General features: G+C 41.8%; 1 protein-coding gene across 1 annotated transcript; it reads left to right on the top strand.

The window, feature by feature from the left end:
• Positions 1 to 260: 260 nt before the first annotated feature.
• LOC111868323 (farnesol dehydrogenase-like) lies at positions 261 to 9,659 on the top strand. Its single transcript, XM_023858876.2, has 7 exons — positions 261 to 390; positions 2,117 to 2,268; positions 3,534 to 3,702; positions 4,768 to 4,897; positions 7,083 to 7,209; positions 7,776 to 7,904; positions 9,415 to 9,659. Exons 2-7 carry the CDS (start codon positions 2,137 to 2,139, stop codon positions 9,454 to 9,456), a joined length of 729 nt encoding a protein of 242 aa, XP_023714644.1. The 5' UTR covers positions 261 to 390; positions 2,117 to 2,136; the 3' UTR covers positions 9,457 to 9,659.
• Positions 9,660 to 11,053: the final 1,394 nt, after the last annotated feature.

Below are 11,053 nucleotides of genomic sequence, written 5' to 3'. Positions count from 1 at the left end.
GTAATGAACCATCGGGTTCCGTACTATGCTGGGAAGTTCTAGAGTGGTTGCACAATTCACGGCGTCTGAAGAAGGTTTCAGCTCCATGAGTGACTGAGCAGTGATGACTTGCATTTTACGCGGCGACAAGCCTGCCTTGCGTAACAGCGTGACTTGCATTGCAATAAAGTTGAATGTTTCATTTAAGCTGCATCCGTGAATAGACCTAGTTAACAGTATCTGTATTCGTTCAGAGGGCGGTATCTATATAAGAGATGAAGGACGCTGGTTTAACGGAGTCTGCATCACCGAGGGCAGCTGAAGGCAGGTTTCGCGTTACATTGCCGTGCTCGCCACGCCTGGAGTTACTGAGTTAGAACTTCACTCCTGAGTGACGAAATTTTCTCGAGTGTGAGTGTCCGAAATGAGTTTGTGTATCTTATATTAAATAATATCACAGTGATAATTTTTATTATCCAGATAGTGTGTTTGTCAGGCGTCTTTTAAATTGTTATTGTTACGGCCGATGATGAGCAACCTCTATGGTTAAGAGAAGTGCGTGTTAAGATTTTCCGGAATAAAAGGTACCAGAAATAAAATCAGCAAGAGAAAGTATGAATTGGTGACATGAAATAATACCAACAGATTCCACTCGAGCGTTGTAACTTTTAATTTATTCCATTACTAGTGGCACTGGGGGCACTAAATGCGAGATCACGATACTTGCTTGATAAGAGATAAGCCTGGGTAGCGCAGTCGGTATACCGACAGGCTGCTAACGGGACGACAGAGGGGTCGGATTCGAGTCTCGGTAGGGGCAAGATTTCTCTCCTATCCAGGTCGATCAGACCGGTTTTGGGATCCACCAAAACTCCTATGTAATGGGTTCTGTTGGCTATTTCCCCGGAGGTTAACAACAGGCCGGACCGTGAAGCTGGCCACTCATCTCCATCTTGTGCCAAGGTCAGGAACACGTGACTCTACACATCCACTTCCCCATATGCGTCATGGCGTACTGTTTAATGAGTGATTTATGAGTGATTTCCGGTTTTGATGGGGATAAATAACGAACCGTTGAAAGTAGCGTGTGAACTTCTTCATGGAGCTAGATCATGGCATTGAAATCAAGCAGGACATTTTATGTAATAGAAAATCAACATCGTGACAGTGCGAAACTTGCAGATTACGTTTCAAAAATTTACAGCACAGAAGACCCTCGTCCAACACGTGATTAGATTCCTCAAAAAGGCCTCGTCAGATAACTCTGCACTGGATAAATATGATACATTACAGGTTTAATTTCCTCACGTCACTGCGACCCCATAATGGAGACGGTTACATACAAATAAATGGTAAAACTTTGATACAGTTTGAGAAATATAACGTTAGTTAGAATCTGTGGGAGTACCTAATCACTTAATTTTCATTGAAATAACATGGGGGCTCCATAACAAGGACGCCTCCAGGAATTCTTCGTTGGAGCCAGAACCTGTTTACCGAGCCGTTCGTATCAGCAACAGGGGGATACCCATGCAGACACACAGACTGATGGGAGGGATTTATGAGGTACGCTGCTGAGATGGGCTAAGGTGCCATGACACACATAATAAATTTCACAGAAATCAGATCAGACATTCATTTGCTAAGGCCAAGAGGTACAGACACACAGACATCAAGATGATCTCATAAGAGTAGTTTCACATTTTCAAAATAAGATAAATATGACAAAAAATGAAATTTGAAACATAAACAATACGATATTTACATATGGTAAATACAAATGCATTATATTGAAGGTCGCCTATATGGTGCAATATGAAACTGTGAATGATGGCATGAGTACTTCAGTTGGCGGTGACGATGGCTTTCATTTTGTGTTACTTTACGGTACTGTCAGCAGTTATATGGAAGTAAGGGGTAGTGGCATAATCGAGGAAATTGATTAGATGGCCTGAGGAAAACCATGTAACATTTCCGCATGAGAGTTTGTGTCTAGACCGAGATTTGAACCAAGGACATCCTGAATACAAGTCTAGAGCAGCTCACTCGGGCGCGTCACGATGTAGACTGAGGCGCCACAAAATTTGCAGTGTCCTCTCGTCAACTGTTACTAAATATAGGGAACGTGTGCTTACAGGACATACTGTGTACAGAAGAATGGAGCGTTGGTCAGGTCGCGTTGCCGTGGTGACAGGAGCCAGCAGCGGTATTGGAGCAGCCATCGCTGCAGAACTGACAAAGAAGGGGCTCAAGGTGGCAGGACTGGCACGCAGAGTCGAGAGAGTCGAGGTATGTATGAATTACTTATCATACCCAGTATCATAATGTCATACAAACATCTTTCTAAATTCGGCCGAACTCAGCAAGCTATGAGCCAACACTGTTGCCAGAATGCTCAAGGACGCAGACCTTCCACAGTATATTTTTTTATTGCTAGTAGGGTGGGACAAAGTCCCTTGTACTGCGGCCACTTCTGGCCTATTCTACCAGCCCCAGATGATAGGTGAGGGTGATTGTGGAGCAATTGGTGGAATGAAGATTGGCAGGGAAAACTGAAGTACTCGGAGAAAACCTGCCCCAGCGCCACTTTGTCCACCACAAATCCCACTTGATCAGACCGGGGATCCAACCCGGGCCGCCGCTTGACCTATGGCGCGGCCCTTCCCCAGTGTAAGTACACGTACTGCCGAAGCGTGATCAACTGCACGGCCCCCTCGGTCACCCGACATTACCGCGGGAAACTTCCTTCTGTGAGGTTACGTAAAGGAACTGTAAATACCTGATGAACTGCAAACACGGATTTCTGCGGGTGTTGCCGCCGTCAGGATGGGGCAGATATGACTCCACTGATGTTACACCAGGACACCACAGAGCAAATTTGTAGAAATTAAAAATGCACTAAGAAAAAAGTCGAATACAAAATGCACCCTTCCTGTTTAATAATCTATACTTGTCTGACATAAGGTTACACTATTGCGATTTTAAATTTAGAATCATGGTACATAAATCTGAAACATAAATTTGTACCCCCTCCCCCCTCAAAGGAACATTGCCTCTCTTGAGCAACTGATAGTTATACAGCTGGTCAAATAACTTCCCCGTCTCCTATGCGAAACCGTGAGGTTCGCGACCAAATTCACAGTCTCCAGTCACTGGAGCCCACCCCCATCTGCTGCGCATGTTCGCACTGGCAACACATGTATCTATATAACTACAGCCACTCTGTATTAACGTGAAGGAAGGAAGAAACGGAGCAATGTGAACACGACTGCCAAATAAAACGGGCTGGAAACAGTAAGACAGACGGGACTGAAGTACGTAGTGACGCGATGGTTAATGTAGAAAATAAAAAAATTCCTCTTCAAATTTCAACGGCATTGCGTGTTATGTCATGTTATTAACTGCAAAGTAAGAGGTCTTCGTTCAGTCACTACAGACTGTAGAGGCAACCTGAAGATATCAAATATCAATACAGATTTAACCCAGGCCATTAATTTGCAAATTGGCCCTTCTTTGCTTTGTTTCTTTTTATACCGATGGTTGCCATGTTTCAGGAACTGTCCAAATCTCTGAAGTCAGCGAAGGGCAAACTGCATGCGGTGAAATGTGACGTCAGCAACGAGTCAGACGTTCAGGCGGCCTTCAAGTGGGTCAAGGCCAATCTCGGAGGAGTGGACATCCTAGTCAACAATGCCGCTGTGGCGTATGATACCTCTCTTTCTAGTAAGTATCCATAGCAACTGTCAATAATTCAGACATGTAATGTGACTTCATGGAGCTGAGTCCTTCTTGAGAAGTCGCCAGTTGTGCAGAGAGTCAAGAACATACCAAAACTTCATGGAACTCGAAGGTTCATTACCGTGTTCACAAGAGTCCCCCATTGGTCCCTATCCTTACCCAGATCAATGTAGTCCATACCACCTTTAAATACAGATCTCTTAGGGTGCATTATAATATAACCCATTCACGCCTTGGTCTTCCTAGTGGTCTCTCGCTTTTTGGCGTTCTCACCAGTATCCTATATGCATTATTTTAAACACGTTCTCTTGCTTAATTAAGCATTATATTATTAAGGCATACAGAAGCTGGGATAGCTCAGTTAGTATAGTTACTGTATTCGAGGTTCTATTGCCCGCAAGTATATATACATATTGTTCCGCACAGCGTACAGACCGCCTCTAGGGCCCATCAAGCCTCATACGCTCAGACAAAAAAAAACACCTTTTTCCAAAATTATGACGCCAACACGGTCAGTCATATCAATCTAGTTCGAGGCTAAGAATGAGTAGATCAGTACATCCACTCGCCGATATATTCATTGCGTAGGGTTTAATTAATTAAGCCCAGACAATAAATTATCTTAACAATGAAGTGCATAAGGGAGTGAAAGTATGGCTCCAAACACTGTGAACCTCGGCACAAAGTGGAGGTAAGTAGCTAACACCACCCTCCGCCACTTTACACCTGAAGAAGAAACCATCAGTATCCAAAGAACTAAAGATGGGGTGGGGTCTAGATCTGCTCTGGAAGCCTTGCCAATGAGAACAATCCACGCTTGCTTTAGGATATCACAGCAGTGAATGTGATGAGTACTGTGTTCTCAGATGTGACCGGACTACAAGGCATTATACGCCAAAACACAGTTCTCTTTCAGAATAATCTCTGATTCCGTATTAATTTCGTATTTCCAACTTCGCTCTCCGTGGCTCATTTAAGTCTTATAGGCCAGGGTGAAATTATGGCGTAGCGACATGTAAAACCTTTAACGTTCGCATCTTTCTATCCCAGGTGGATCAACAGAAGAACTTAAACGTATGTTGGATTTGAACGTGCTGGGTCTCAGCGTGTGCACCAAAGAAGCGCTCCAGTCCATGAAGGAGAGAGGAGTGGACGATGGGCATATCATACATATCAACAGGTGCGTCAGGCAGATGTTGTGAATTGTAAGTTAAGTTGCCTTTCTTGTCAGTCGAGTTCAGATATTCACTGGCCTACACGTAACGTTCTACGAAATCGTTCACGTTCCACAGGTACTCGTGTTTCCAACTGCATCTGACCATACCGGCATCTCACGGTGAAAATCTTAAATCCTTTACTAAGAATTTTTTAAAAGGAAAGGCTAGAAAAGCATATTTGCGAAATTGTTATGAATCAGAATTCTTAATTTCCAGGATGTAAGATCTGAGATTTCACGGCGGTGACTATGAAGAAAGCCTTCGGGGATGTGGCGCCGTGTAGATATTGTGTTCACCAACGTTTGCCTTTCCGCCATAATATATATAAAAACGTTCGACATTTTAAAACCACTTTGGACTAAAAACTTAATTCGATATCTAAAATGGGGAAATGAAATTAATGAAAAAATTATATGCACTATAACTTGAAGTAAAATACACAAAAATATAATCGCTACTTACCATAAGTTTCAAGTTGATTCAGTTTTCTTGTTATCCCACGAGATGCTACTGTGACACACTGGATGTAACGTACATGGCACACCAGATTTCAGAAGTTCTGTTCGGGTAACGGCTAGTTCTCTGCACGTCTTGCCTGCAAAGCACAGAACAGCGGCAATTTAGTGAAGTGGTACGGATATACTGAGATGAGCTTGTTCAGTCAATTGTATTATTCTGTATGTCGATCAGATCTACTCGGCAGTCATTTTGACCACAATATGTAACTTACTGTGGACTTAGACATGAACCCTTTCCTCTTCGTCTTTAAAATCTGCAAATCTATACATGTACAGCCGAATTCGCAATAATTTTCTGCACACTACCAATTACAATTACATTGTCACGTGTAAGGGGTTCCGTGACTCACAATAACGGGTTCTGGATAGGATGATTGCATTTATTTCCACTTATTTATAATTACAACCAATTATAACAGCTAACAATTAATGAATGTCTAAGACTCGCTCAATTCCTTACTGGACAACGAGTGTCTTCTCTTGCACTGCGACGAATGACGAACGAGGAATCTCTATCGGATGAATTCTGTTGAAGAATGAGGACTCAACTACGAACGAACTCGAAATGTATTCTGCCGAGCGTCCTCACGTGTTCTCCCTTTTATAGCTTCGGGTGAACCCGAATATAGAGACCACCATCTTGAACAGTTAATTGCCATTCTGTCTGTTGTCACGGGAACGTGAATATGTAAATCTACTGGGTGATTTGCGGATTTGTGATGGTGATGTCGATCTACTGGGTCGTAATATAGATACCATGAAGAAGACACACAAACTTTAATTGACGCAAGTAAGGAGATTGGTCTAGAAGTAAACACAAAGAAAACTAAGTATATGTTGCTGTCTCGTCAAAAAAATGCAGCGCAAGCTCATGACATAACAACAGGAAACAGATGTTTTGAAAATGTGGCACAGTTCAAATACTTGTAAAAGACTATAACAGAACAAACAAAACAAAACCTGATTCGGGAGGAAATTAAGAGGAAAGTGAATTCAGGTAATGCTAGCTTCTATTCGGTCCAGAATATTCTGTCTTCTCATCTGCTGTCTAAAAGCAGAGAATCAGAATATAGAAAACTATAATTCTGCCTGTGGTTCTGTATGGGCATGAAATTTGGTCTCTGACATTAAGGTAGGAACATAGAATGAGGGTGTTGGAGAATCAGAATTATCAAATCGAAGAGGATGAGAAGGGCAGGGCATGTAGAACTAATGGGTGAAGAGAAATCCATGTAGAATACTGGTGGGAAAGACAGAAGGAAAGACACCACTAGGAAGACCAAGAAGTACGTGGGGAAACAATATTAAAATGAATCTTGGAGAGATAGAATGGGATGGTATGGACTGGATCGATGTGGTTCAGGACAGGGACCAATGGAGGGCTGTTGTGAACAGGGAAAGCAACCTTCGAGCTCCACAAAATGTTGCGAAGTTCTTGAGTAGCTTCAAAGCTACAAGTTGGCATACAACAGATGATTCTGGCTGTTGGCTGTCAGTCAGTTTCCTGAAACTAATCAGATTAATGGTTGTAGGTCTTTCATCAGATGGTATAGTAACTACATTCCAAATAACGTGCAATCAAACTCGGAGGAGAGGAGGATAAATTTAAAAATCAATTCTGTACCCACAGCGTTGGTGGCCATGTACCTCCACGAGAATTTTACGCCATGTTCTCTGCCTCCAAACACGCGGTCACAGCGCTGACAGAGGGACTCCGACGAGAACTGGTCAACCTCAAGTCCAAAATCCGTGTCACCGTGAGTATAAACCTGAAATGATTTTTATCTTAAATATAGCTGTCCGAAATTTTGGAAACATGAAATATATTTCTCGTTTCTAATGACGCCATAGGGTTTCCTGAACTCACGTAACCTGCCGGATTATAAATAGAACGCTGTACCACTCGTCGAGACTGGCATTCGATAACTAACCGAATTGTAGTTATCCTCACATTGTCAGCTGAGGATGGAAACAGATAAGAGTTATGTTTATGCTGTAATGTTCTGCTTAGAAAGGAAGGAGATACAGGAAACCCAGAAGCTCTGTGTTCCAAAGTGCAAGGACCTACGGAACTGACATTACTACGTTTTATCCACATGAACTTTATCTAAACATTTCAAGTTCGCTGTATCTGCATTACACATACCAATCGGTTAGTTGTCTCTAGTGATATAAAGATCTTTATTTTGAAAAGCGCAAAAAAACCTCTGGATAAAATGCAACAGTCCTTGAGACTTGAAGCACATGGAACATAGACGCTTAGTAACCATTGTACAATAATTGTTCATTTTCTACATAAACATAGTAAATCTTAATGTTACAGAGCCTCAGTCCTGGACTGGTGAGGACAGAAATGCCTCCCGAAAAGTTTTTGGACACCTGCCCTTCCCTGAACCCTGAGGATATTGCTGATGGCGTTTTGTACGTTCTGGGTGTTCCACCTCATGTTCAGGTTTGTTCAGCTTTCAGTAAATTAATCTTTATTTTGAATGCAAAGGCGGTGTGTTGAAGTTCAATATACACAACCAAAAGCAGGCAAAGTTCGGATTAGTCAGAACTTATTCAGTAATTCGTCAAGCTTCAGCTATAAGAACATCATCAGAAGTTGCCGTTTATTTTGTGAGTCACTCTACGAGGCTGTCTGTAGCTAGACTGTATAGCGGCGAATGGTAGGACAGCAAATGACTGATGAACTGGAAGGAACTTAAAGAAAGGGTGCCAGCATTTTCCTGCAGGGACTCCATGCAAAGATTAATCGGGATAGGCGAACTTCCGGCAGAGGTTGCAACTAATCGCCACCAATACGTGCAGTCATCTTGTTATAAATCTCTGATGAAGGGAGAACCCTCTGCTTCTGCTGGTAATCGAATCCCGGTAATGGAGCCTGTGTCAAGAAACTTGTCTTGTGGGACGCTGCCACTGTTTCAGGGGCATAAAATGCCTCAATCTTCTATCTTCTACCGTGATGACGGAAGCAGCAAGTTTCCCCAAACTATCGTTACGTATCTAACGAAGATCTCTTTGGCGTCATGTTAAAGGTCTCTGCGCTGACCATCTCAAGTCACACTTCACTGACAGAGATCTAGGGTCACACAAAAAATATTGATCCTACTACTGCCATCCGTTGCAGGAAGTTGCCTACTGAGACCTGTTGTGATACTACAAAACAGAACCATTGCACCGTTTGAGAAGTCTTCTCAGTTACTGTTCCTTCAGGCCGATGACGTAACACTTTTCCGAATTCTGTCTGAGCCCATACTGTCAGCATGGCCATTCCAAAATATTATTTCTTCGTCTATAAACTTAGTATTTTTGTTGATCTGCAGTTGTCTGAACATTTCATGCTTCATGTTAGGGTCCGGATGGGTGTATCCTGCGGTCCTCCATAGGTACTATGAAACTGATCATGTTGGTACAGGGCGGCGGATCTGAAGCTTTCTGGCATGATGCTCCCTTTTTTGCCTCCACAAAACATGACTTCAGCTTTTTACTGAAATAAATGTAGCTATTGATACAAGTATACAAATGGAATCTTAGCTAGTAATAAAAAAAAATATTGAAGAAAACATTCAAGTTATGAAAATGAAAATGCTGCACGGTGTTCTCCATTTCGTGATGGACAGCACCAAAATGTATTGAAATCTAATAGCCCTAATTCCTTAGTACCTGAAATAATAATTCCGACATGTGCTTAAGGAAGAGTTGAGCTACAAATGAATATTTCAGCTGAGTCCGACATTGAAAATTCATTTCCTGACATTTTTTCACGCCCCACACTCCGCCTGCCCTCCCAAAACCCTCTTCACCCGCCAGAGAGGCACAACCCTACATGTGAATCACAGGTCTGGAAGACACTGCGGATATATAAAGTCATAACAAAAGTTCTCATCAATAAAACTAGTGCGGTAATTTCTCACATCTTCGAAATGACGTATTGATTTGTAATGTTCTCTTCTTTACAGATACATGAACTGACTATAATACCAGTTGGACAGAACATCTGAAATATCCTGGACACGCTTCCTCTGCGTTGATGCGTCGGTATTGATTACTTAATAATATGTTACTTACCCAACCGATTTTTGTAATTTGATTCTGTAACAACTCCTGTCTTGCAACTGAATGTAATTCTAAAATGTTACAATTGTTAATCATAAGAATTCACTGTATCCTGTACAAATAAATAATAAAAGACGTTATTTCCTAGGCAGTATGGCCTTTAACAGAAACGAGATAATTACCATACCAACCTTTCCCCTCCTACAGTTATATTTATCTAGATATTAACGTTTGTGACCTTCAAAAATTCACCATCAGTCATTCTCGGTCTAATTAAGTCCCCTAACTTTGTGCACTATGTGATGTGATACATTGATTAGGCAATGAAGTGACAGGAGGCTGGGAGAAAACTGTTTAACGATGAGCTTCATAACTTGTACTCTTCGCCTATTATAATTAGAATGATCAAGTCAAGGAGGATTATATGGGCAGGGCATGTATCAAGAAGGGGAGAAGAGGAATGCATATAGGATATTGGTGGGAAAGCCACGAGGAATGAGTCCACTAGGACGACCAAGATGTAAGTGGGTGGACAATGCTCAAAATGGATATTAGAGAGATAGGATGGGTTGGTATGGACTGAATTCATCTGGCTCGGGATAGGGACAAGTGGAGGGCTCTTGTGAATACGGTAAAGGATGTTCTGGTTCCATAAAATCATGGAAAATTCTTGAGTGGTTGCACAATTGGAAGCTTCTCAAGAAGGAGGTCTATCCATGAGTGAGTGAGTGAGTGAGTGAGTGAGTGAATTTGCATCTGTACCTAAAGATCATTGCGCGACCGCGAGATAAACAAGTAGTCCAGAGGCGTTTCTGAGCAACGGCTCAGTAAACATGTTCCCGCGGCAAAAGATATGCATGCAAAAATATACGTACGTTTGGAGACGGCGTTCTATACGCGGTCCATGCCGAGGAGTTATAAGGAAGATAACTGGAGCAGCTAAGTCAGTTCTATGAAGAAAAGAGAAGGCTGAAAGGGAGCCGACGTCCACAGGGGACTCGACTTTGGAAACAAAGGTCTAATTATTGTTAGAAGCCTTTATTAGGTAACTATTTGTGAAGAGACTTTGGGATGGAAAAGACTTGTAACGTGTGGAAATCATCACTGGCGCTGCAATTATGCAATTGTGTGCTAAGTGGTCAATAAATCCAATATCAAGGGCAAACACATCGAGAATCACTCGATGCTACGTGAAAATATTGTTACGTGTATGAATTATCTTTATTGTTTGTATCCTGTTGTGTATTAATGTATAGTATTGTCATACGGCCGTCACCACACCAAATTCGTAAGAACAAATCAAATATTACTATATTAATATTTGTATATTTCTGCGTTTTGCATATGTTTCGATCCAGCTTAGTAATCGTCAGGCAAATATTCATGAAATATGAGTAGTATTGAATTGAATTGCTATTAGCGTTCATAAATATATCTCATTACAAATTTGAATATTAATTTTAAAATCTAAAACATAACTAAGAACTTTAATTCGAATTAAAAATTTGACGGCTCATGACGATGCATCGCGAAGTAGAGGGG

The sequence above is a fragment of the Cryptotermes secundus genome, unplaced genomic scaffold (genome assembly GCF_002891405.2).
Source record: "Cryptotermes secundus unplaced genomic scaffold, Csec_1.0 scaffold1368, whole genome shotgun sequence".
NCBI lineage: Eukaryota > Metazoa > Arthropoda > Insecta > Blattodea > Kalotermitidae > Cryptotermes > Cryptotermes secundus.
Note: the sequence above shows the minus strand (reverse complement) of the source record. Positions and strands in the feature narration are given on the sequence as shown.

Coding starts and splice junctions, on each gene's coding strand:
- LOC111868323 (XM_023858876.2), top strand. CDS start 2,137: ATGGAGCGTTGGTCAGGTCGCGTTGCCGTGGTGACAGGAGCCAGCAGC. Junction 2,269..3,533: donor GCAGAGTCGAGAGAGTCGAG/GTATGTATGAAT, acceptor GCCATGTTTCAG/GAACTGTCCAAATCTCTGAA. Junction 7,905..9,414: donor GTGTTCCACCTCATGTTCAG/GTTTGTTCAGCT, acceptor TCTTCTTTACAG/ATACATGAACTGACTATAAT.